Raw genomic sequence first — 27,887 nt, forward strand, 5'->3', positions numbered from 1 at the left:
GTTTCTGGATAATCAAACTCCTAGCACTCACACTGCAAGAGACCATGCTTGGTAGATCCATAAACTGACCCATACACTAACCCTGGTGCTAATACACAAGTATGAGTAACTGCACCCAAACAAACCCTATCACTTGGTGCTTAAAGGCCCTTCACACATTGCCCAGCAAGACAACACTATTTTTACCTGGCATAGCAGAAGCAGCACATTGACACTTTGGTGACAGCCTCAGCTCTCCGCGAAAGCAGAACTCATTATCAAGCCTTGAATCCTCGGGCAAACCAGGGTCATCTGACAAACGTTATGCTGTTCACCTCAAAGTCTAACAACAACTATTAAGCACCCAAAGGCTTACCTAAAACTGTCATAATAACCAACCATGTGTTAGGTCATCATTTAGATTAGGGAACAAGAGAAAACAGAGCAAGGGTGCACAGAGAAGGTGGAAAATGGGACAGTGGAGATGGAGGAATCACACCACCAGTGGGCCTTTTTAGGGTCTGGTGGACTGCTTTTTACTGTTCATTTCCCACCTAATACGACAAACGTCGCCTGCAGCAACTACAAATGCACGCCTTTCAAAACACCTATACAGTCTGTTTTTACTTCACATTTTTTTAGCAAATGGGGCCACTTTTATTTGGGTACCACCATCTGAATCTGCATGCAGATGGTCTCCAGTTGACCACCTGCATACCAGAAACTGACTTCACTGGGGAATTCAGCTCCTCGCTCGCCATAAAGCCTCTTTCCAGCAGCAGCAGGGAAAGTTCCATCTAAGTAACAGGAGAACCTGAGCAAAACCTAATGGAAGAAACCAGAACTAGAAGAGCCAACCATAGATCCTACACAGTACCCGCCCAATGGAAGTTAGCCTGCATCCTAGCCACAGCAACCTTGATGCATGAGGAGCCAAGATTCCAGCTCTAACCCATTTCATGGACACTGGCTCATTATTAAATATCTAGCTGTTAATGTGCAATAGCCCTTTTAAGTACCAAAATAAGAAGGTAGTCTTAGTTCCATGTCATTTAGTCATGCCTAGCATGCACATGTCTTGAAATGAGGGACAAATAATCAAGCAGCCACAGGACTTGCCAGTAGACCGGTCAGAAGCAGGACACTACAGGAACTAGCCAGGTGTGAGAAACAGATGGGGGACAGAAAGGCAATATGAGAAGTGGGAACTGGAAAGATGGAAGCACAACCTTGTTACAAGACTACACCTGTACAGATGAAGTGTAACAAATGTTATTACCAATTAGCACAACACCATGACTCGAAGCCCTTTAAACTCCCTCAGCTCTTCTTACGTCATCTCGCTAACCTCAAGATCCTAAATACCTCGTACCCTGCCGCATTGAGATCAGGGAACCACCGAGAGGGAAAATAGAAAGATAATCAAATAGAACCCAATTTTGCAACATTGCAGTGTCGTCTTCACCGCTGGTTTGAGCCATCACAGTTCCTCATATTCACAGCTTCAATTGCAGAGGTCTTCCCAGAATCTGTAGCATCAGCCTAAGACTGCTTAACACATTTTGCTTTGGATGCCTCCTTTGTGACACTCATTCTTTTTATGTTTCAGCTTGTATTCCTTCACTTAGTCTTGGTGGGTCGACTGATCACCCTCGACTCATTCCACCACTGTCCATTTTTTAAGCCGGTTTCTCTACCTCTGACCTTATTACCATGATTGGCTGAGGAAATTGTTGCCACCTGTTTTCAGATTAGATAACTTCATCTTGACAAAGTCACTATTCACCACCTTGGTACAGGTTTCCTTAAGGCAGTCATACGGCTTCTTCATCGTCAATCAATCAGGATTTCTAAAGTGCTGCTAATCATACTCAAGGGTATGCAGGCACTAAGAGCCAAGCTGCTCGGGTGGCATCAGTTGAATAGGCAGGTCTTCAGGTCCCTTCTAAAGCCTGGAGAGAAAGTGAAGTCCTGAGATGGAAGGGGAGGCTGTTCCAGGACAATGCGATGAGTTAGAAGAAGGAGCGTCCTCTACTTTTGCTTCATCGGATGCGGGTGGTGTGAGCGAGGGAGAGGGAGGCAGAGTGCAGGCTTCTGGACGGTTGGTGTAAGCTCAGGCAGTGGTTGATGTATGCTGATCCGTGGTTGTGCAGGGTTTTGCAGGAGTCGGTCAGAATCTTGAATTGGCATCTCTTGTGGACAGGGAGCTAGTAGAGTTTCTTCAGCTGAGGGGTGATGTGGGTCCATCTGGGGAGGTCAAAGATAAGCCTGGCCACCGAGGTCTGTATGGTCTGCAGTCTCTTCAGGACATCTGGGTATGTGGCAATTCCTGATCTTTTGCTGGCCACCAATAGTCTAACTTCAGTTGTTCACTAAGATTATAGAGAACGCACTTAATTAAGAGCCGGTAACAGTCCTTCAGTCTGACCATCTGCTGGCCCAGTTATAGTTCTGCATCAGAGGAGAAGACAGAATCAGCCTTGATAGTTTCAATGGAAGAGCTGAGAAATTCTCTTGATGCAGGATCAAATGCAGCCTTAATCCTGTTGGATCGTTTAGCTGCATTTAATAAGGTCAACCATGCTATATTGATTGATTGGATCCGTGCTCTAGGTATCAGGGGCTCTGCGCTGGCCATTCTAAAATCCTTTCTGTCGCAGAGAAGACAATTTGTGGCCCTAGAGGATTGCCCCTCCAGCACCTTTTTGTTACCATGTGTGGTTCTGCAGGGCTCATCTTTGAGCCTTTTGCTTTTTAACCTATATGTTACCCATCCGGCCACACTAATCAAAAAGTCTAGCATCTTAGTCACCAGTTATGCAGACGACACTCTGATAGTAGTTTCAGTGTCTGGCAACCCACAAGCTACAATTGTCAGATTTCATAGCTGCATGCTGGAGATTAGTAACTGTATGTTTAACAATTGCTTAAAATGTAACTCCTGCAAAACCGAGGTCCTCCTGCTGGGCAACAATACATCTATTTGGTCCCCTACTTGGTGGCCACAGGAAGTAGGAGCACTACCCATACCGGTTTCTAAAGCTAAAAACTTGGGTATCATCTTCTTGTCATTTAATAAAATATTAATACTGTGACTTCCTCATCTTTTGCATTGTCAAAATCTTGAAGAAGATTTTTCCATTCATTCCACAGAACATGCAGAAACTGCTGGTTACCGCTCTAGTGTTATACAGTGCATTGAATAATCAAGTTTTGATGTCAATCTACAGCAGAGAGTCATAAATGAACTACAAATCCTGCACAATGGTGAGGCGCGTATAATACTTAGGATTCCCAAGCATCATTCAGGTTCTCAAGCTCTGGCTCAGCTACATTGGCTCCCTATCCGCAAGTGTATTGACGTCAAAACACTTTGCATCACCTTTTAAGCTTTAAATGGCCTTGGCCCTAAATATCTGAAACAGAAATTTGCCACCCGTCTAGAATTTTGCGGGCCACCTCAGACCTCAATGTGATGGTCCTCAAACCCAGAAGAACTCACTGGGAAGGCAGGACTTTCTTTCAATGTAAAGCTAAAAGAAGGAACTCCCGCCCTCTTTGTGCAGGTCTTCGCGCTTTTAGGAAAGCCCTGAAAACATGTCTTTTTAATCAATAGTTTTTTTTTCTACCTTTGTCAGGATTTCCCCCAGTAGCCCCCAGGGCAGTAATGCACTATACAAAAGTAATTTTCATTTCATTATGCCGGTTATGCCAGTATGCACAATTATTTCGTGCTCAATTGATAACTTCTTTAAACTTCCAATAAGGAAGCAGACTTACACTCGAGACTTTTTTCCTTTGGCCATTCCCTCACAATGAGACTTTTAACTTCTTCATGCTCTGCATTCTCTTTCATAACCTGCATCTACTCTGTTTCATTGACCGCACTCCATCCCTGCTCATCACTAGACATACATGTTACAAATACATTCTCCACATCGTCATAATTTTCGTAATTTTCCTCCTGACTAGGCATGCGAGATAAATAAACTGCAATAACATTTCATGCAACTAGACGTTCAATTGTGTAACGGGCACACCAGTTTTGCTGTGGGTGCTGAGAACCTACCATTTCCACCTGTCATCAAAATGTTTACCAATGGTTTGTGGTCAGTTCAAATAATGGATGTTCTTTCCCACTCAAAAGTATTCAACTTGCTTGCAGTCCAATCACGTGACATTAACTTCCTTCCAATAACAGAGTATCTAATTTCTTTATCTCTACATCTTTTCGTTATCTAGAAGCAAAGGCTATATTTTTGGATTTGCTACCATCAATCTGACTCAATACTGCATCCAAGTGCACTTGATATGCATCAAGAGTTCCAACTGAAACAAACGTTTTTTCAAATGTTTGTACAGATGGTACAACTTGCAGTTATTCCTTGACCTTTTTTTATGCTTTCTTCACAATCTATTTTCCATTTAACAATCAACATCTTGGGGGAGGAGCCAAGCTCGCGAGCGTAATGGTCGCCTTTTAGCTCGGCTCCCGCAGCCCTCCGGCCTGATTGCCTATCCTGTCTACTATCCTGTCCGGAGACGACACATTATCGGGGAATTGGAAACAGAACACCTTGTTTGTACTTACCATTTGGCCCGGAGATTTCAACGTGCAGCGGCTCCGAAGTTGTGCCCTCCGCAAGATCGGGGCCTCCGTGGAACCTAGACCGGGACCTAGCCGGTGGGATCCGACGGCTCTCGGCCCCAGCCGAGAGCGTGAACCACTGATGAGAGCCGTTGTGCGAAAATCCCGGCGATCTTGATCCGGGCCTGCCCTGGTGACCGTGCGGCTGATGTGGGTGAGATGCACCGGGGACTGATTCTGTGAGGGGGTCCTCCCCCCGCCGCTGCTTTGTCCGGCGGCCCTGGTCCTCTGCGCCCGGACTCTGCTTGCTGGGGGCGCCGGTGCTGGTGTAGGCGGGGACCCGTATTGGGCGGACATCCTTTCGGCACCAGGGCTGCCATTGCTGGGACCCCCGGAGCTCTGTAAAGTCCTACATTTTTTAACTGTTTTTCCGGGGGTCGTGGAGGGCGGCGACTGGGCTGACTTCACGAAATGGCGGCCGACCCTCTGAAACAAGAATCGCCCTGTGGCGGCGGGCTTGGGTTGCCTAATTGCGCGGGGGTCTGGTCTGGTGAGCGTGAGCTTACGGTCAGAGATATCCTGGAAGCTCTGAGATCCCTGCGCACATCCCTGGCCCCCGATGTCCCTGTGGGTCCGCCACGATCTGCCGCCATTTTGGGCAGCCGTTTCTTCTTGCCGCCCTCTTGTTTCAGTGACTCCATTGCCTCGCCCCCCTCGATTGCTGCAAGTGTTGCTGCCGCTGATCGAAGATCGTTTTGTGTTCCGGTGACTTTGGAGCTCCCTGTTTTTCGAGGTTCTGACCCCGGGGACTTGGACATTGTGCCGCGGCCCTGTCCGGCATGGATGCCTGGAACTATTGGTGAACTGCCGCCTGCACCTGCTCCGATGGCTTTGCCTTTGTCTATCATAGAGACCCCCTCGCCCTCCCCAGCGGCGAAACTGAACTCCTGTTTTTCATCATCCGTGCTGCGATTGCTGATGCATCTAAACTCTCTGTTTGGACTTCTGCTCCCTCGCGGACCGATTTACCCCCCATGTTGTTATGGTAGTCACCATTTTTTTCGACTGTATGCTGGTCTTGTATTTAGTATCTCATTTTACACTGTCATGTGGTGGGTGGGATTTGTGGTTCGGAAGGGATGGGGGTGATATGCACGACTCTTGGTTGATTCTTGGTATACGACTTAGTGGCGCAGTTGTTTGTACCCGTGGAGCGGTGGGAGGTCCCCTTCTCTGTACGTTTTATGGCGCTTGATGGGGTGTCGTCCTGGTCTGTTTTTGCTGTGATTGTCTGGCTGGGCGGAGGGCGGCGGCCGACCATATTGATTGCTGTTCTTATGCTCCTCCCTCCTGTTTTCTTATTTCCGTTTCTGTTTCTTTTTTGTCTCGTTCTTCTCTCTTTCCTTCTCGCTATATTTCGGGTTCTGGTTTAGGGCGACAGGCACGCTGTCTGAAGGGTAGGCCATAGCCTTCTACAGGGGTGCAGGGTGGGATGGGTGGGTTGGGTTCTATTTGTTGTTTGTTTTATGGTTCTATGGCCCTTTTGTATCTCCTTTTCGTAAAGCCGCGTCTGCCCCGGCCTCCCGTGGTGTGTTCGGGGTGGGGTGTGTGGCGTCGTTAACCCTCCTCTTATGGTTCGGTTGCTTTTCTTCTCGATCGCTGTACCCTCACTGGTGCTGATACTCCTGTTGTCTCCTGTATTCCCGCCACGGGACGCCTGTGTCGACGTGTCTTCTTTCTTTCGTTTTTACATTTAATTTCTTTTTTCCTTTTCTCATTGTTCCACCTTGTCCTCCTCCCCTCCCCCTCCTTCCCCCCCTCTGCCCCCTTTTTTCCTCGTCCCCGCCCCCTCCATCCTTTTTCCTAGAGGTCACTATGACGGGCTAGTTTTGATGTGCTGTTTCTCCGATCCCTCTGTTCTGATTTAGCTGTGTTTTGGGTGGTGGGCATGTGACGATGATAATGCTCAGGTGGCGATTATGTCTCAATTATCCTGATCTTCTTGTGTGCATTGTGTTGTCCCTCCTGTACTGCGGCCCCTTACCCCCTTATTGACGCTGAGGCTGGTTCTGGGACATCGGACGTCTCTATATTGAAAGTGAGCCTGTCGTACGCCTTATCCCCATATTATAAAATTAACCTTTTTTTGCTCCTGTGTTTTGGCCCTCTGGTTCCTAAGTCTCTTCTCTTCTTTTTACGATTGTACTGCCTCTGCTTCTTGCTGATTGATTCTGTAATGTTTGCCTTGGAACCTCTGATTGCTTTACACATTGCGGCCGGCCGGTTTGGTTGTAGGCCTAAAATTGTATATCCTTTTGATGCCAATAAAGGTTTAAAAAAAAAAAAAAAAAAAAACAATCAACATCTTCTTTCACAAGACTGTGTATAGGCTGCATCTTTTAGGCGTGCCCCTTGATGAATTTCGAGTAGAACTCGCATACACCTAAGAAATGTATGGCTTGTAGGCCTATTAACTGGTTTTCAGGGCTGGCGATTCGACAACTTCATAACACAGGATGATTTTGTTTGCACACCATTTATGTGTACAACATGACCTTTGTACTCAACTTGTGCTAGCATGAACTTGCACTTGTCCTTTATTCAAGGTCAGGCCAACTCAACATGACAACCTATCTCCCTGCTTTTGAACTGTGTATCAATACATCATCCTGGACAGCACAAACACATTTCATTAGTTGATCCTGTGGTGGATGCTTCTACCAAATTCTTGCTGATTACTCCTTTATTAATTCAAAAGTATAAGGGTTCATATACAGATAGCAAGACAGTTATTATAGGATGTTTCGGGTAACATTATTAACTTCTTAAAACATTCTAACACACAATTAGAGACCTGTGCTAAGAATGACATAACAATTCCTTAGATCTAAATTGTGTTTGTTATTTATTGTTACAATTGTTAGCCAACATACATTTCGCTCTACAATATGGCACGCAGGCCTAGGGCTTTTTAAAGGCTGCAGTGTATTTATTAAAAAAAAATGCATATATGTTAGTGGAATGCATAGCAATAATTAAGAAGACATTAAACAATCAAGTTGATTAAAACACAAAATAGAAAGCGGAATAGTGAGAAAATAAATAATAGTGACAAGAGAGAAAGGGGGTGAGATATAAATATAAAAGGGAAATCAGAGAAGACAACAAAAGAAAGTGACAAGAGAGAAAGGGGGTGAGATATAAATATAAAAGGGAAATCAGAGAAGACAACAAAAGAAAATCAAAACAAGAAATGAAGGAAAAATTGAAAGACAAAAAAACACTTTTGTTAATTCATAATTTGTATTTGGGGTTTCCCGAATACAGAAGAAGCATTTACCAGAGGATCAACTACTGAATCAAGTAAGTTAAGGGCTTACAGCTAGATCAGATGCACAACCGAACACTGATTATAGGAGTACATGACCGTGTATTAGGAAAGTTTTGACAAATAGCACTTTTTTCCGCACCAAACACCTTTCATACCTTTAAATATTTTGTTTATTTATACATTGGAATACTGCAGAGGTTAAGTGTAATCCAAAAGACATGCTGCAGAATTGGAATAAATCTTTCAGTATTATGAAAGCAGTTAGCTTTCTTGACTCGGTGTGGCACATTACCTGGTGATAAACTGGTTTCACATCCAGTGTTTTAAAAATACATGCTTTGTCAAGTGCCATTACTAACTCTGAACCCACTTTTTAATCTTGTAGAATGTTTTCAAGATAAATCATCCATTACCACAGTGAAAATGTATGGCCTTTTGCATGGATCAGTTATCATTTGCTGCTTCCCCCGCTTCCTCCGCTCATCCCATCTCAAAATCTCCCTGGTTGAACACACACCATCTTCCTTGTCTAACACACACAGTTTTTAACGCTTCACCCAATTTTACATCTTGGCATTAAACACTCCTTTAAGTACAATCTCATGCCCTCCAGAGGCTCTAGGTTTTATATTACTTCTGCTTGTTTATTTATTATATAGCATTCCATTGTACATAGTCATGGCAAGGGATTTTTGACCCAGTGTCAGACAAAAGGTTCACTTCAAAGTCATCTATTTGCATCATACGCTCATGAAAAATTGTCACCTTTATTATGTAGAAGAATCACCAAAACTAAGGACCTGATGTACGAAATACTGTTCGTAAATAAAAAAAAAAAAATTTATGTTTTTATTAAGCAGTTGCAAATCATGAAAACGTACAATCACATCATGAAGTCTGGTGAGATGAATTATAATCACAGAAAATTTCGACAATGCTTTCAGATGTGTAATAACAAAGGATGAGATTTTTCCTCTTTTTTGGTTTACAAAACAATGCAAACAGCAACAAAGGTGTTTGTCAATATAGTCGACAACAAAAACAGTTCTTGTAGCGGTCATATAGTGAAACATAAATACATTAGTGCGCTAATGCGAGTCTGTAATGGCAAGCAGACATCTCTTTTCAATCAGTAGTAGCAATCAGTAAGTGGACAGTGACTCAACATGCACATTCACTGCTAGGGTATGGGCGTTAAACAGCAGTGCAGCTGACAGCCCCTGCCGCGGCCCTGCTCTCGGATTCGACGGCTAGATTCAAGCAAACTGTAATGAAGGCACGTTAACAGGTCAGGTTCAGCGCAGCCTGGCTCTCCGGATACGCCTCCAAGGGGGATGATCTATTGCGGGACCATTGCAGGAAGGGCTCCCAAATGTCTCTTGGGCGCGCCGCCGTCGGCATCAATTCCCAATAGGAACCAAGCTGTACATGTCCATACGTCACATCAGACAACCAATCATTGAATTTCGGCTTGGTCTTACGCCCCCAGGTGATAGCCACCCTCCTTTTGGCATACAACAGCAGCAGCGCATGAAGCTTCCAGCTCGCAGGCTCAGTACCCGCAACCCATCCAAGGATCCCCAGCAGTGGTGACGGGTCATCCTTCCTGCCTAGAATTTGGTTTGTGGCCTCAAATATCTCAGACCAATACTCAAAGAGCGCCGGACAATGCCAGGCCACGTGCAGAAAGGTAGCCCCCTACGCCCCACATTTCCAGCATCTATCGTCTTCTCTAAGGCCCATGCGATGGAGAGAGACTGGGGTACGATAGTACCTATGTATGAACTTGAAGTGAACAAGTCGGAGTTTATAGTTCGGGGACAATGCCAGCAGCTGCCCACAACAAAAAGCCAATTGATCATCCGTCAGCGGTGATTCCAATTCCTCACCCCACAACTGCTGTGATTTGGGCACCACCAGGGGGGCCTGCTCCTGCATGGAATTATATATCCTGGATACAAGTTTTTTGCGGGACGCCCTGGCCAGTACCTCCTGCAATGCCAGCAGTCGTGGCGGCTCCTCAGGAAAGCGGTCCCCCATAGCCCTGCACGCAGCCCTGAGTTTGTGATATGTGAATTTGTCAGAAAAGGACAACGAGCCCTCAGGTGTATCTTCGGGCAGGTCCAGAAATGTGCCTTCGGGGTAGATGTCTGCAAATGTGCGCAATGTAACACCAGCTATGGACACGTCGCTGTTGTTGGACTCTAGGCATGGGAACATTGGATTCCGTGTGAGGGGCATCGCGGGCGCATATAGCAAAGGGATGGGGGATCTCTTCAACAGTTCTCTCCAGGACCAGCGGATCATGTCAGCTGTGTTCACATCTTGCGAGGGGCGCGGCGCCCTGTGATACAGGGCTACTTTAAGAGGCAGCGGCGATACCATGTCCGTCTCCACTGCCACGTGCGGTTGATAGGGCGTGGGATAAGCCCAGAAGTGTAGGTATTGTGCTTGTGCACTAAGTGCGTATAAGTGCATGTCTGGTGCACCCAGCACCCCCTGTCTCAGCGGCAGTGTCAGTAGTGCCCAAGATACTCTGGCCTGACCACCCGCCCAGGCTAGTGTCAGCAGATTCGAGCGCAGTCTCGTGAAGAAGGGTTGAGTCAGTGGGATCGGCACATTAGTGAATAAATAAAGGAATTTAGGGAGTACAATCATCTTCGCCAAAGCAATCCTGCCCGCTAACGAAAGAGGTAGCTTGGACCATAGCGCCACCTTCCCCTCTAGCCACGCGACCGCTCTGCCAAAGTTTAAGTTCCAGAGTTCCTGTATCCTCCGGCTGATCCAGATTCCCAAATACTTAACTTCATCCGCTTCCCATTTAAGGGGGTAGTCAGAGTGCACCTCTGTGGTCTTGTCTGTAAGAGGGAATATAACAGATTTGGACCAGTTTATGGATACCCCGGAGAGGCCACCAAACCTGACAAACTCGCGCAGCAGTGGGTTAAGGTTGTCGTTTGGATTATTCACATACAGTGTCACATCATCCGCATATAGTGATATAAGCAAACTGCGAGAACTGAATGCAATGCCCCTCGCCGTGTGGTGTTGTCTAATTCGGGCAGCGAGTGGTTCCATAGCGATGGCAAACAGGAGGGGGGATAACGGGCAGCCCTGTCTTGTCCCCCTAGAAATGGAAAACGGGTCTGAGATCATTCCATTCAGTCGTATCCTGGCTCTAGGCGCGGTGTACAATAATCGAATAAGGTTTATGAACAGTGGACTAAATCCCATTCGCGTTAGTATGGCGAAGAGAAACGGCCACTCCAGAGAGTCAAAGGCTTTGGTCGCGTCAAGAAATATCACAGCAGCTTGTGAGTCTGGGTGCAAGTAGTGTAGTGCGGAGAAGACAGTTCTAAGATTGTGAGCAGTGGAGCGTCCTGTTATGAATCCCGATTGATCCGGTAGAGCTACATAAGGAAGCAGGGGTTGCAGGCGGTCTGCTATAATTTTAGTGTAGATCTTGAGATCCACGTTAATGAGGGACAGAGGGCGGTAGGAGTCAATGTGTTTATCATCTTTATCAGGTTTAAGTAGTGTGACGATTAGGGCCTCTCTCATTGAGTCCGGTAATATTCCAATTTCTTGCGCTTCAACAAACACAGCGTGCAGGCGGGGGGCCAGCTCCTCTGCATATGTTTTGTAGAAAGCTGCCGTCAGCCCATCCGGGCCGGGCGCTTTATTTAGTGGCAATGCTTTGATAGTCTTTGCGATATCCTGTACTGTAATAGGCAGGTCCATGTATTGTCTGTGTGAATTATTGAACCATACCAGCGCTATGGATTCCAAAAAGGCCTCCAGTGCCTCCTCAGACAGGGAATGTGTGGTCGTGTACAGCGTGTCATAGTAGGTGGTGAAGGCTTGCAGTATGTCTCTCTGATCTGTCAATGTCTGCCCGCGCCGTCAATGATAGTGTGGACTTGCGTGGGTGTCGGGGTGGACTTGATCATTGGAGCCAGCGTGCGGCTCGGTCTGTCTCCCTCGCCATACCTGCGCGCTTCAGCCTGTTTCCCAAGAAACTTCAGTTCTCTCTGCGCCTCCTCCTCAAAAGTCAGTAGCTTGTCCTTACTCTGACCTGCCAGTGTGGGTGATGGGGATTCGCAAAAAGCGCGCTCTAGCAGTTTCAGTTCTCCCTCTAGCTTAGCAATCGTATCTCTGATGGCTCGTAATACCCCTGCTCTGCGCGCAATACACTGTCCCCGTAGGACCACCTTGAACGCATCCCAGAGGACCGCTTCAGTCTTGACCGAGCCTTCGTTCATAGCAAAGTACTCTGCAATGTCCTGTCTGATTTCCTCCGTAAAGGCAGCATCCTGAAACGCGTCCTGCGGAAGCCGCCAGGAGAAGGCACCGCATCGGTTACCTGGGATGGCCAATTCTAAGAGACAGGAGGAGTGATCAGATAAAGACCTGGCCAATATATCTGCCCGCGTGACCCAGGTGGCCACCCCTGCAGACACCAGCCACAAGTCCAGTCGGGACCAGGCCGCATGATGAGCGGATATGCATGTGCCCACACGTGCGTCCGGGTTACGAGTTCTCCACACATCAACCAGAGAGCCCTCACTCACTATGTCCATGAGCGCTTTACGCGCCTGTGGGTGCATTTGCCTAGCCACCCCCTTTCTATCTAGCACGTCATCAGGCACTACGTTGAAGTCTCCTCCCCAAATGACATTTGAGCAGCCAGTGACATCTATCTAGGCCCATACTTCCCTAAAAAACTCCGGATCATCAACATTCGGACCATAAATGGCAACCAGCACCACTTCAGAACCCATCAAAACACCATGCAAAATAACATATCTTCCAGCTTCATCCAGCATCACAGAACGCTCCCTCCAATCCACCCCCGCGCCGCAGAAGTATGGCCACTCCTCAGGCATAATTAGAGTATATTGCTGAATGCAAGTGACCCCACCTGGAGTGTTTTAGCCTGGGGGAGTTGGTTGAGTTGATGTGCGTCTCTTGCAGGAAGCATACGTCTATTTTGTGCCGTAGCAGATAGCCGTGCATTAGTCTAGATTTCCTGTGGTCACCCAACCCTCTAATGTTCCATGTCAAGAATCTGGTCACCTCCATACAAATTTCGTAGCGAGTACATGGCCCTCCACCATCCGACCCACCTTACAATCGCGCAGTTGCACATGTTGACCTTCATATATCTGACTATACACCAACAAACTCCCATCCCAACACCCCCCACCACCCACACCAACCCCCCAATCAGGTTGTGTCAAAACCCCCCCAATGGCGCCTAAGCAAACTAAACATATGGCGCAAAACCAGTAAAACAGAAGTTGCGCGGGAGACACCCCTGGGAGGCGTGGCATCTCAAGCGTACACCCCTGTTTGCACAGGGTGGCTACATCAGTATAGCTATTTCTACAGGTACATTCTAGAATAGTAGACATTACGCAGTTGCACAGCAGGTCGCTCGAGGCAGCTCATAGCGACCACATCTGAAGCAAGCGCATCCTTAGGCAGCAAACCGTGAAGACATTAAATTCAGAGCACATGAGGTTAAAGAACAGTCATAGCGTGGGCCAGCCATTTAGTCATTGTCACTCATCAGGCTTGCAGACTCAGTTCCAGCGTCTGGCCGCTTCTTAGTTGGCGATTTACTTATGTGCTGAGTAAATTTTAACGCAGACTTCGCATCAAGGAAGTGGTGGGTCGTGCCCTCGTGCACCACGCGTAGTTTAGCTAGATACATGAGAGAGTAAGAGATCTGCGCTTGGAGCAGTACTTTTTTAGCAGGGATGAACTCTTTGCTCGCGGCCTGCACCAGCGGAGTGAAGTCTGGAAAAAAGGATATCGTGTTTCCCTTGTGTACAATCTTCCCTTTCTCCCTAGCTAATCGCAGGATCAGATCCCTATCTTGATAGTTTAACAGCTTCGCCAGTATTGGTCTTGGCGGGGCCCCCAGCGGAGGTTTTTTCCCTAGTGTCCTGTGAGCTCTTTCCACAGTGAAGACTGATGATAAGTCAGGGTCAAACAGCTCATGCAGTAAATCAGACACAAAGTTTTCCATCTTCCCCATTGCCGTCGTCTCCGGAATGCCCGTGATGCGGACATTGCATCTTCGCGAGCGTGCTTCAAGATCATCCGCCTTTGCGCAGAGAACTTCAATTTTCTTTTCTAGGTTGACAATATGCGCCTTCGTTTCCTGTTGAAACTCACAGCATTCTGTGTGTCTGTTTTCCAGGCCATCAATGCGTGTCTCATGCGTGGCCACCTGCGCTCGCACAGTGTCTAGTTGGGCCGCCATGCCATCCAACTTCGCATCAATACTCTTCAGGCTGGACCTCACCTCCATAAGTAGCGGCGCCACGTCTATGTCCTGAGCTGTGTCCACAGTGGACCCTCCTGCAGCTCCTGCATCCTGCTCGGCCTGTTTCGTGTTCTTCTTTTGCTCAAACGTGAGCCTCGGCTGGCGCGGATCTCCCTTCCCCATGTCCGGTGTGCGGTCAGCATCCCGGCTCGCGTAGTGGCCCAGTGATGAGCTCTCAGTCTTGCTTCGCAGTTCGGACCTCGTATGCAGGCAGGTGAAGCGGAGAATTCATATATTGCCCTGTCCGGTCACCAGGCTATGAGCCACTGTCAGCCCTTCCCGCGACCCGTGCCCACCTCGTGGATTGCGGGACACGGCCCGCCAAAAGAGTGTTTCAGAGAGCGCCGTAGGTCTCAGATCCGAGGCAGCGCGGCGTCACGGCTAATGGGCTACAGATAGTAGCAGCGCTTGGCAGTACCCCCTCTGGGCCTCTGTGATTGGTCCACTCGTTGGCTTTGGGATCACCGCGGCGGCGGCATGCCGTCGCCCCGGGCGTCCCACTCTACGCTGAATGTGCAAGCCACGCGTTGGCTATAACCACCGCAGTGCCGTCAGCGCGGCCCGACCCCAGTAATCCACAGTGGCAATGCAGGTGTGGAGCGTTGAGTTCACTGTCCGGCGCACGCCTCACCCTTTCCAGCCGCGCCAACTCCGGTAATCGCTGCGCACTTGTAGGCTCAAAATGGCGGCCGCCTCTCAGTGTCCGAAGTTCGGGACCCCGGAGGCGCCGCCGATGCGCTCTGTATCAGGGCCGCGTCTGTCTCGGTCTCCGCCGCAGTCTCGCCTTACCCTGAGAGAGCGGGTCGCTCGGGCGATGTCTATCCGGACCGGGAAGCCTGCAGCAGGGCAGGCCCACGGCGCCCCGACCTCGAGTTGACCGCCGCACAGGTCCTCAGGAGCGGCGGGTCTCGCAGCACGCCCCTCTCGGTCGGATCTTCGGAACCACCAATCGAACAAGGCGGGCGCTCAAAATCGCCGAAACCTGGGTCGGGTCTGCCTCAGCTCCCGCCGCTCCTCCACGCACTGTCCAGTAGTGCTTACAGTCACGAAATAGCAGGATTATTGAAGGATTATTGATGTAGCCGGCGGAGCTCGCTGTTTAGGCGGCCATCTCGCTGCTCGTCCGGCCACGCCCCTCCTGTTCGTAAATAATTGGTTGCAATATGCGACCAGTAGTTTTACAACCAGTGAAGAATTTTACAGACCGTCAAGTCAGTTCGTAAAATTCTGATTCAGAGTGGGTTGTAATCCAACTTACATCATCAATAGTAATGAGGTAGGTCACAAATTGAGGCTCCCTCAGATTGGTGCCCATCAAAGTGTTGGTTGTCTACGAGGATTAGCAAAACATCATGTCTGTAAGCTCCTTTAAATAAAGTAAACTCTTTTTATGCAGCCTGTTTTGCTTAAATGAAACAAGGCTGCACTTAAAAAAAAGTTGTATTTTTTTTAAAGGTTGTTTAAGAGTTGTTAGTGCCTACTCCCCAACAAACCCTGTTTTGACATTCACAAGGGGACCGCTTTCATTTTGTTAATGAGTTAGCACCACAATTCGAGAGTCAGTAATTTTTTGGTTGCAAAGAATTGATACATCTGTTGTTATGTTATGTTATGTTAGTATGGTCTTTTATAGCGCACGGCTACTCCATAGAGTGTCCCGGCGCTTTTATTGACGAACCAGTGACAGAGAAAAACACAACACAGTAAAATAAAACAGACCAGACAGAGGACGAAAGAGCAGCCTAAAGGGCAAAAAGCCAAGTTTTAAGGCCCTTCCTGAAATTCAGCAGATTAGAGGTACTGCGTAATGCTAGGGGAAGAGTGTTCCAAAGCTGTGGCGCCAACAGCTTAAAAGAGCGCCCTCCAATACGAGCCCTTTTTACTCGTGGGACCACAGCAAGGAACAATGATTCAGACCTCAGAGATCTGGCCGGATGGTAAAAGGCAAGCCTCTTCTGGAGATATTTGGCTCCCGAGGCATGAAGAGCCTTATGGGCCAAGGTCAAAGCCTTGAAAACTATCCGCTTACGGATAGGCAGCCAATGGAGCGACTGCAAAAGACCAGAAACTCTGGCTCGCCTATACAGACCAAAAATGGCCCTTGCGTCCGAGTTCTGGACCACCTGCAGCCGTTGCAGAAGATATTCCGGCAGGCCGAGATAAAGGACGTTGGAATAGTCCAGTCTTGAGCCTATTAAGGCCTGCACCGTCGTCTTCCTATGTTCCTCTGAGAGCAGGGGAAGGAACTTACGGAGCATCCTGAGGAGGCCAAAACATGTTCCCGTAAGACCAAGGATCTGAGATCTTAACGCCAGACCATTGTCAATCTTGATCCCCAAGTTCTTTGCCAGCTGGGATGAGCCCACTGGAGGGAACATGTTAACCGGCCACCATTCCTGCCAATCTGGATCGGATGGACAGCCGAAGAAGAGTACCTCAGATTTATCTGAGTTGCACTTGAGGCTGTTAAGCTGGAACCATTTGAAAACAGCCCCAAGGCACTCACGGATACTCTCTCCATCAAAATCTTCTCCTTTCCTGCACGTAAAGAGGAGCTGGGTATCGTCGGCATAGGAGACGATCTGGGCCCCAAAAGACTCAGCCAGTGCCGCTAAAGGGGTCATAAAGATGTTAAAAAGAGTCGGGCTCAACACAGAGCCCTGCGGAACTCCGACTCCCAAAGGCGGCATCACGGCAGAGCTAGGTGGGACCCCGACCGTTTGTCGACGGCCAGCCAAAAAAGATTTAAACCAGCTGAACACCGTCCCCCTCAGACCGATCTCATGGAGCCTGGCGAGGAGACCCTCATGGGGGACGGTGTCAAAAGCCGCCGACAAATCTAGCATTACAAGCATAGCCTTGCCCCCCGAGTCCAGTGCCTCTTTAATGGCTTCAGACACCTCCAAGAGCGCCGTCTCGGTGCTTAAATTGGGGCAGAAGCCAGATTGAGTAGGGTGCAGCAGATTGTACGATTCCAGAAAATTGGAGAGCACGGTGTGCACATGCTTCTCCAGGATCTTAACCAACGCAGGGAGAAGAGAGATGGGCCTGTAGTTAGCCAGAACCTCAGGGTCTAGGCCAGGTTTCTTGAGGAGGGGAATAACATTCGCCTGTTTCCAGGCCTGTGGTACCACCCCCCGGCTCAATACAGATCTCATCTCATAAACATTCACTATTTGGAATGATACCTAAATATGTTGGCAGAAGATACCACTCCTAAAATGTGACTGATAAATAGGGAAAACCTATTTTGTGGTCACAAACTCTGAATCGGAGTGTCTGAGAGTGGTATGTAGGCTCATGCACCTAGCCTCTAAACCTTTTAATGTTTCTCCAGAGTCAGATTATTCTCGCCATCTTCGACAGAGTGGACTTTCCTTATTGACTGTGCCTTGCAAACTCATGAAAAGTGCTGTCTCCTGCTGCAGATTCTGCGCTCCATCCCTAATGCAGGACAAATAATTGACAATTGTTTTATAAAATATCACAGACACAAATATCACCAATGAAATATTTAGGACCCATATATTAACTTTACATGCTTGCTATGTAATGTCGAAAATAATGACAACAAAAATATAGGTCACAATTTAATCATACAATAGATAAGTGTATTGAATTTTAACTATTATACACTATATAAGCATATATTAACTTTAAAAACAATGTTACATTTACAAAAATGTACTTATACTATAAGAAATATTAAACAATTAACTGACAAATATAATACATGTAACAAACTTAACACCAAAACATAATAAAAAATTAAAACAATTTATAATGTTAACATAAATAATGACGCCTACCAATTACAAACATTAGATATTAAACATATAACTTTAAGAATTAAAACAAAAAAATATATTAAAACAGTTGTAAAAAACTTCAGATGCAAAAAGAAGAATTGGAAAAGTCGAATTCAGTACTCCCACTCCAACCTGAACAAAACCTTTTTTGGAATCTGTGCACTTTGTCTGTGGAAATGTTATTCAAATGCTATTCAACCACAGTGTACTAAACCAGGACTCTGTATTCCATGGTCCAACTGTTAAAGATCTTTTGTGGCAATGACACCCTTCAAGTAGTTGCTTAATTTACCATTGCTAGACAGATTACTTTCTTCTACTACCATTGTTGTATTGTTCTTAATAATCTGCCCATCCAGTGTCAGAACATCTGCGCTAGAGCTAAGATCGATACACATGCGCACACACACGCGCACACACATGTGTACACACACTTACTTTCTCTCTCTCTATGAGATCCGAGAACCGAATAATTTTACCTATATTGTTAATCAATTGATCCTGCTCCTAAAATCATAACCTTCTCATCACCCCTTAGCCATCATCCAAAAAGAAACACTTTTTCCCTCTTGTTTACGAAAGGAATTTGTGAATGGTTTACACAAGTACAAGAGAAGGGAACATTGCTGCATATGATGCACAACCATATGTATGCTACCAGCTGGGAAAGCTGTATTTTAACTGCCATAGTAGCAGTTTCTTTTTCCGACAATTGGTGCTATAGTGCCCACACGTTAATAATGGTAGAACCCCTACAGAGTAGGAGTGATGGAGTCACCATGAAGGTAAATTAATCGTTTCTTGCATACAAGTTATATGTTATACTAAAAGTGTCTTGTCTAACACTGCTCATGTCAGTTGCATAAGTTGACTAAATACAACACAACAGTCTTCCAATCGACACACTAGTGCATTATTTTTGTTAAAGTTATTTTTCTTTAAAAAGCCAAAAGCAGAGGTGATCTTCTATCATTACAATATTCAAGGGAAGCTCCTTCTACAGACGGGATTCCAGATGGAAAAAACCTGGTCAGTCTTGTGAGAAAGTCTGATGAGAAAATCTAATGGTATATAACGTTATAATAGAGAAGCAGTAATCAAGACTAACAGGAATATGATTATCTTTCCAGCAAGTCAGTCCTGTACATTGGAACATTGGCATTAAGCTGCAGCGAGGCACAGCTTGAGGCCCTCAGCCGGCTCTGCACCCAGCCCAGCACCTTCGGGTCGGTTAGTGGATGGACCGTGGATGTCTTTCTTGAAATGGGTTCTGTTGCCGGTAAGGTCTTGCGGAATACTTTCTCGATTAGTGTGGGAAAAAGTGTGTGTGATGTTTAGCTGAGAAGAGAGCCTGTAATTATTCCCTGGATTGTGTAGAGTATTTCCCATCCACTTATGTGGGAGGGGCCCTTTTAGTTCTTCAGGTATTTTGGGAATTATTAAACCCTCCCTGAAAAGACTGCCATTTCTCTCTTTCCAGGGTCGTAGTCACCTTCTCTCTCAATGTCTCTCTCATGTTCTCTGCCTGCCCCCGTCTCTGTTCTTTTATTCTCCATTTCTGTTGATGTTTGTCTTACCAGGGCTTTTCCATTTCTGGTGGATCCCACTTCAGATGAGTTGATATTGCTTTACCTTTGTAGACTTTTGGAAGCTTCTTGGCAGTATTCTGTATTAATGCCATATTTGTTTTTCAACTATTTAAGCTGGCCTCCAGGATGTGGAACTCTCCTCCCTGGTGAAGGATCAAATTGAAGGACTATCTCCATTGGCGATATCTCTGATTCCTCCCCAAAAGCTTGCTGTGAGTCTGTGTATCATGGTAACTCTGGTTTGTGGAGCTACTAGGCTGTGTGTGCATTAGTCACATAGGTAGTTATCATAAATAGCTTGGATGTTGTGGTTTTCGACCTCACAAATGTTGCCAGTTTTGTGCCGAGAAGAAATGTCATCTCTGTTGGATATTTGTTCTTAACTTGAAATCCCAATTCATACACACAGTAATATTTGCACCTGAATCGACTTTACCAGGGCCCTCAGAATGACACCAAAAAGATCAAATGAAATTGGGCTGCATTCAACTACTCTCAGGTGGTTCAGCTCCTCCTTGAGTAACTGGTCCCAGTCTGGTCATCTTCCTCCCCTCAGGACTAAGCCAAAGGTGGTCAACTGCGGTGTACCACAGGGATCGTCTATGAGCCCTACGCTGTTCAATGTCTATATGACTCATTTGACTTCTGCTGATAACATCGAGTCAGTTATCTCCACTGATGAAAAATGCAAATCAAGAAGAGGGAATCTTGTGGTCTGTCGTACGGCAGCGGCTGACTGGATGCTGTCCCACTACTAAAAGCTTAGAGTTGAGAAAACAGAGATCTTATTATTTAGAAAGGCCAATTTTATTGTAAATGACTCTTGGTGACAATCTGCCCTGAAGCCAAAAAAGCAACGTGGAACTTGGGCTTCCTGTAGCGTAATTCCCTTTCCATTAAAGACCAAATCAATAAGGTCTGCGGGAGCTGCTTTGCCATCCAGCGACTACTTTGCAGAATATTCAACTGGATTCTGATCTATGGGTTTAAAACTATAATGCAGACACGTATTACTCGTTGACCTGATTATGGTAATACTTTATATGTAGGTATGGCCAACTATGTTTTTATACACTTGCAAAGCATTCAAAACAAGTCTGTTTGTATGATTTATAAACTTCCTGCCAGAACTCCTGAGTCTGCGAGCCTAACTTCTATCCACTGGCTACCCATGCACAAGAGAACCATCTTCAAACTTATCTGCCACGTGCATCAGCCAATTTATCTTACTGTTCAACTGGCTCTTAGGAACACAGGCTGTTTTACAAGCTCTCTAGAGCACTCAGATCAGTCAATCAGGCCATCATTTTCCAAAGGCGCATTACCAGGGCTCACATGGGAGGCTGATCTTTCTCTTATCTGGCATCCACTCACTGAAATGCTCTTTCTCGAAAACTGCGTTAAACATCTGAATTAACTGCATGTCGGAAACTTCCGAAAATGTGGCTGTTTTCTATGAAGAAGTTTATCTTTCTTCTATGCTTTCTCATCTCTTCGCCTGACAATGGCTTTTTCTTTTTGTTTCTTCAGTGAGCCAGAACTGTGTTTAGCTCCAGGATATCCCTTTGGGATGAGTGTCTGCTTTATAAATATTATAAATAGATAGTTCGACTTATTTTACTCTAGAGCATTTCCATCAGACAAGCAATCACTGGTCAGTGCACAGAAATCCACCAGAAACTCGAGGCACACCATACTGAATATACTGTGTTTGTTACTTATAGAGATTTTCAAGTTTGAGGCAGTGGAGCTCCATGCAGGCCCTCCAAACCTTTAGGTGCAGAACAGCAGACCAGCATTGTAGTGCATTGCCGGGGTGAAGTATGTGGTTCCACATCACAGAATCGAAGGAACAGTGCTACTGGTTCAGTACATATATTTCTGAATACAGGATAGGTATTGTGTTGGATGACTAAGTCTCTCTCAGCCAAGTTCGCGCGGCATAGTCCAATCAGAAATCTGCTGTGGCAACCAGTTTCTTTCATCAGCCCCCCGGGTCTACATAAGTGTGCTTTGGTGACAGTGGGCCTGATTTAGATCTTGGAGTGGAATACTCCATCACAAACGTGACGGCTATCCCGTCCGCAGTATTACAATCCCATTATATCCTATGGGGATCGTAATACGAGGACGGGATTTCCGTCACGTTTGTGATGGAATATTCCCTCCGCCGATATCTAAATCAGCCCCAGTCTTCTTTATGGCTGCACCTGAGGTCTGGAACTCAATGCACTTGCACATATGTTCTAAAATTCATGCACCCTTATAAGAAAAAGCAGAAAACCTGGCTTTTTAACCCCTTGCATGTGGCGCACATTTTCGCGCTATGCGGGCGATTTGAATAGTGGGCGGGATTCGGACGGCCGGGGACCGTCCTCTACACACGCCCACCGTGACGTCGGATGGCCGAGGGCGGTCCGAAGCATGCAAGGGGTTAATCAGTGATTTTAGTGCTTGCTTTTACCCTGTGTTGCTGATTTGGTGGGTTAGATTCTATAGCTCCAAGAAACGTTGGTGTATGTGTGCTAACTCAATACTTTTAACATAACATCAACACAACTGATTACTTAAAAATAATCAAGTAACTTAGAAGTAAAAAGAGTTTGGTGGGCCCCTCTGTTGTGGCTAATGTGATTTCTTCCTTAGGTGGTCTTCAGTGCTTCCAAGCTGCAGATGTTTAATTATCAACAGGCTGCCGCCATCACCCCGCAGCAACTGAGTGCTCTGGACCCGCAGCAACAGCGTGCAGTCAGCCTCGTGCTTACGGCTTGGGATGACAACCTAGTTGATTTCAGAGGTAAGACTGTGTGCGTAGCACATGCGATATGCAAAAGAGCAGCAGCTTTGGAGGAGGTCTACAGTCATTGGATTCCTGTTATTGGATCTGCACAACCTGGCGTACACCTCACACTCCAAGGCTCCAGACTCAAAAGTTCCCTTATAAAATATTCCCAAGTTTTCTTGTCAATTGAGGGTCAGTTCTGCTATCTAATGCTTGAGCCTGGCAATCTGAGAGATAGCTCTGATGAGATGCAAGAAGTGCTGTCTGCTCTGGTCTGGCAAGTCTTTGCTTCACATATCAGTAGGGATTCCATGATGCTGCTTCTGATTGAGGAGAAAGATGATGAATTCCTGCATGCTTGATGGTTGAGAATGTCACAGTTGAGCAGTTAGTGTTTGTAAGAAGTCACTGAGTGGATGCTGGACACCTTCTGCGGTGGACTCACTTGTTAGGAAGGTGTATTCTGCCCCAACCTGGCAGGTGAGACAGTGCATGCAGGCCTGAGTTGAAGTGGTATTTCAGCGTCTCCCAGTCCAAGATACACTGGCCCCAGATTATGCAGACCCTTTAGGGCAAATCTCACACACACACACACACACACTTCAAAATTGACGATGCCGTGTGCGGTTTCAAAGATTTTATTTCACTGCCGCTATCAAGCTATCAAACACAGTGAAATAAAATCTTTGAAACCGCACGCGTCGTCAATTTTGAAATTGATTTATAGGACCCGCTCTCGAGGGGTCACAGCGACGACGCAACTCTCGTTTTGGAGTGGCAAGGAACACACGAGAGAAGAGGATATATATATATATATAAGATCGCCATCTAGTGTTGGATCCGGATGTTTGCACTTTGTTTTTTTTCGAAGAAGTCTTGCCATTCACGAGGTGGGTGACTCCTCCTTTCTGTAATAGTGCGCATGGGCATCGACTCCATTGTTAGATTGTTTTTTTTTCCACCATCAGGTTTCAGATGTGAATTGTTGCGCTCCGGTTCAGCACCGTTCTTCAGGCCCCCTTCGACGTGCAATCCACTACCCTCGACGGTATTGTTTATTGATAGCATTTCCCAAGGAGGGCAATTGCCATGCTTCGATTAGGAATTTTACCTGTTCTATCATATACCTCAGGATGGCGCTTGGGAGGATCTCCTCTATGTACATTGTGCGCAGGGGGCGATCAGACTTTGGAGCATGTTTTATTTGTATGTCCGAGCTACAAAGTAAGCCAAGCCCGTACTAGATTTCTAGATCCAATCTATCGATTTGGTAAAATTACAACAGTGAGAGAATTTATATTCTTGTGCAAAAATCCCCCGAATGAATTTGTTTGTTTTAATCTGTATACATTTTAAAAATCTTTCTTATCCTTGTATTGATAAAATTGAATTCTTCTTTTTAAAATATGAAAAAATGTAAAAAATCTTTGTGGTCCTCAGATGAGTACCGACACAAATAAAATTTTTGACTTTGACTTTGACTTTGATAGCATTTCCCATTCTCCGCTTATTGTTTTCTCTCGAAAACCTTCGATTGGAAAATTCGTGGAAGGTCGTTGTGCCTACCGCGCCGGGATCGGTAGCAGCTGATGGAATGGACTCCATTCAAGTTATGTCCAGGGTGTTGCGCTAAGTTTCCGCACACCGACTTGCACAAAGTGTGCAACTTTTGCCTATCCCCGGAACACAGCAAACACAAGGAGATGATGGACGGAGTGCTGAAACTTTTCAAACACTCACCCCAGTCACAGATCTGGGTTGAATCCATCATCATTCTTTAGCTCACTTTGCCACCCCAGTTCAAACACAGCTATATGCAAATCAGTCTTGACCCTGTGCCTCATGGGAACAGCCCAGACCGAACTGCCAAGCCATATCTTCCCTGGACCGGAAAACAAGCATCCTGGGACCGGTTTCGGGCTAACAACCCTCGTCAGCTAGGCTAACTTGAATCCAGTGGCAAAGTGAGCAAGGGACCCACTTCTGGGCACACCCTGCCAACTTAGGGCGAACAAAGCAAACACAAGGAGATGATGGACGGAGTGCTGAAACTTTTCAAACCAAACAGGAATGGCATGGTGAGCACAAACACAATGGATTTAGGCCCAGATCTCTGTACTTGGGTGAATATGACACTGTTCTGCATTCTGTCCATCAACAGTTGTTTTTGCATTTATCCCCGGAACACAACAAGAAAGACAGCGACGTGTGTCGGTCGTTTTGGTCGAAGAAAACCCTCCATGACCGTTGGGCTCAACTTCACGAAATGTACCAACGAAGCAGCTCTGCACCGGACCTCCTTGGAGAAAAGTCCGAACATGAAGAATCGCAAATGCAGGAAGCCGAAATGGAAGAGGAGCACGTCTCCGTATCCGAAGCTGACTCCGATGCCGAAGACCTCACACCAGGACAACGGACCGTGAGTAAAGAGACTTCGTTCCGATACCATCTCCTTTATAAGAAAAAGGCTCTGGTCCCTCCTCTGCCTTCGGGCCAAGGTCGGCACAGAGAAAAGGTTTCGAGCACCCCGTATTCGGGCTTGGCGCCAAAACATAAACAGCCTTCCGGCTCGGGCTCTACCCATCCCCATGCCAGTGCCAACCCGAAACCTTCGGCGTCAAAAATGATACACCTTCTGGTTTCCGTGCCACCTTTGCATAGACCTAAATCTTCGGAGCCGAAAACTTCAGAGTCAAAACTTTAGACGCCAAAACCGGCATCTAAAGAAAGTACTGCAACTAAAGAGCCTCGGACCGAACATCCACCTTCGGATCCGAAACAAAAAGAAATCGTGATTAATCTCAAAACTGGACATATTCATGCCAAACTTCCTGGAAAGAGGAAAATGGGCTTACCAGAGGACTACCACATTCCTTTAAAGAAGAAAAATGTGGCCACTAACCCTCCTCCTCCTTATATTTCACCTTCTTCACCCATTCATGAAGACTTACTCATTACACCTACACATTCCCCTACACCACCATCACCACAGGATATAGGGGATGGGGATATAGATGACTATTCACCACAGGATCCTGATCCATTGGATCATTATAATGTCCCTCAACCAGATAATATCCCATATCTATATCCATCCAGGCCTTCGCCTCCAGATGATAACATTGAGCTCCTTAATAGGGCCACACAATATCATGGAGTAGAGCTTCATAAGGAGAGTTTAGAGGAGGATTTTTTGTTGGTGACACGGAGTTCATCTCAAAAGGCTACACAAACATTACCAATGTTAAAAGTGATGCTCAAACACACTGAAGATATCTTTTAAAGACTCTGTAAAAGCTAGGATAATCACTCCTATGGTGGAGAAAAAATACAGAGCTGCACCTAATGACTCTGTATATATATATATATATCAAAGGCCAATTACCCTTAGACTCTCTGGTAGTTTCCAATGCTCGTAAGAGAGCTAACTCTCAAACAAAAGGGCACGCCCCTCCTCCTGATAAGGAGTCCAAATTATTAGATGCTTCGGGAAAAAGGATAGTCTCACAAGCGGCTAATAATTGGCGTATTGCCATGATAGAGCTCATTATGACGAACTCGAAAAGATCATTAAATACCTACCGGATGAGCAAAAGACTAAAGCCAGTGACCTTATTCGAAGGCAAATTAATAACTAATACCTCTATCAGGTGTGTGTTAGATCAGGCAGATATACAGCAGCTTGGGCAGTAAACACGAGTTTACTACTCCGTAGACATGCTTGGCTAAGGATTTTAGGGTTCAAGCCTGAAGTACAAGCCTCTATTCTTAATCAACCTTTTGATAAGGAACATCTTTTTAGCACAGCTGTCGATGTATCACTAGAAAAGATGAAAAAACCTGCCGAAGTTGCTAAATCCATGGAAGCCTTACAATCACCTTCTAAAAGGGGTTAATTTTGTCGTTCATTCTATAGGGGAAGATCCAAAAGTGTATCTACAGAGAATCACTCCTCCTCTTACAAGGGCAACAATCAATCGCCCTCTTCAAGAGGTTATTTTAGAGGATGATATAGAGGAAACAACAGCAAGGGAAGGGGCAGAGGTAATTCAACACAGGCCTCCCCTGCAAACAACAAGCAGTGACTTATTTCCCATACCCCCCAATCATTCCACTCCTGTCGGGGGACGTCTTCCACATTTTCTACCCATTTGGAATACGATTACCTCAGACAAATGGGTTCTACAAATTATCCAATCTGGTTATTGCCTGGAGCTTGCAAGCACTCCACCGAATATTCCTCCAAGGTCGCAACTCATGTCACAAGAACATCTCACCCATCTAAAGCAAGAGGTTCTTTCTCTGTTGCAAAAGGGGGCAATAGAACCACTCTCTCTACTTCCTAATTCCCAAAAGGACGGCTCTCTGAGGCCTATATGGGACTTCAGAGACCTAAATCTATACATTTGGTTGGACCATTTTCATATGGTAACACTCCAACAAGTGCTTCTTCTCCTTCAGCAAGGCGACTTTCTATCCACTCTGTATTTAAAGGACGCTTACTTTCATATTCCAATAGACCCTGCGCACCGCAAATACCTCAGGTTTGTGGTAGCAGGCCAACATTATCAATATCAGTCCTTCCCTACGGAGTGAAAACCGCTCCCAGTGTTTACGCAAAATGTTTGGCAGTAGTCGCAGCCCACCTGAGAAGACAACATGTTCACGTCTTCCCATACTTGGAAGACTGGCGTGTAAAGGTCAGTTCGCACAACAACTGTCTACGCCACACACAAATCACTGTGCAACTGCTTCACCAACTAAGATTCACAGTAAATCAGAACAAATCTCATCTCCAACCATCCATGTCTCAAGACTATCTAGGAGCTACTAAAGACAAACAAAAAGCTCTAGCATTCCAAACTCCATGGCTCAAGGTCAATTATCAGATCTAGTTTTGGTAGACGGCCGCACTCATCGCTCTCTGCAGTGGTGGGACACACAAAACCTTTTGAAAGAGCGGCCCTTCAGCGACCCGGTTCCACAGATAGTACTGACAGCAGACGCATCACTGACAGGCTGGGGAGCGCATCTCCAAACCCACACAATTCAAGGCATGTGGAAAACAGCTTCATATAAATCATCTAGAACTGTTAGCGATTTTTATGGCTTTGAAAGCATTTCAAGCTCAGCTAGCAAGTGAGACTGTACTAATTCATACAGACAACATGACAGCCATGTACTACATTCCAAAACAGGGGGGGACACATTCCCTCCACCTGTCCCACCTAGCCCAGGACATCTGGAGGTGGGACATCATCACAAAATCTATCTCCTAGCAGAACACCTCCCAGGAGTAGACAATCAGATTGCAGATTTGCTAAGTCATCAGACGCAGCAAATCCACGAATGGGAACTACAGCCTCAAGTTCTCCTCCCATTCTTTCAAATGTGGGGCTTCCCGGAAATAGACCTGTTCGCCACACACTGAACGCAAAATGCCCAATCTTCGCGTCCAGGTATCCACATCCATTG

The 27,887-nt window shown here is 46.3% G+C and overlaps 1 protein-coding gene across 1 annotated transcript in view; it reads left to right on the top strand.

Moving 5' to 3' along the window:
* Positions 1 to 27,887, top strand: part of LOC144825220 (stereocilin-like) — a 41,006-nt gene that overhangs the window by 10,994 nt on the left and 2,125 nt on the right. Inside the window, exons 2-4 of the mRNA XM_078684068.1 lie at positions 19,172 to 19,320; positions 19,745 to 19,842; positions 22,277 to 22,427. Coding sequence (XP_078540194.1) covers positions 19,305 to 19,320; positions 19,745 to 19,842; positions 22,277 to 22,427 — 265 coding nt within the window. The 5' untranslated portion in view covers positions 19,172 to 19,304. The remainder of the gene's footprint in view (positions 1 to 19,171; positions 19,321 to 19,744; positions 19,843 to 22,276; positions 22,428 to 27,887) is intronic.

The sequence above is a fragment of the Lissotriton helveticus genome, chromosome 3_1, assembly GCF_964261635.1.
Source record: "Lissotriton helveticus chromosome 3_1, aLisHel1.1, whole genome shotgun sequence".
In the NCBI taxonomy this organism is placed as follows: domain Eukaryota; kingdom Metazoa; phylum Chordata; class Amphibia; order Caudata; family Salamandridae; genus Lissotriton; species Lissotriton helveticus.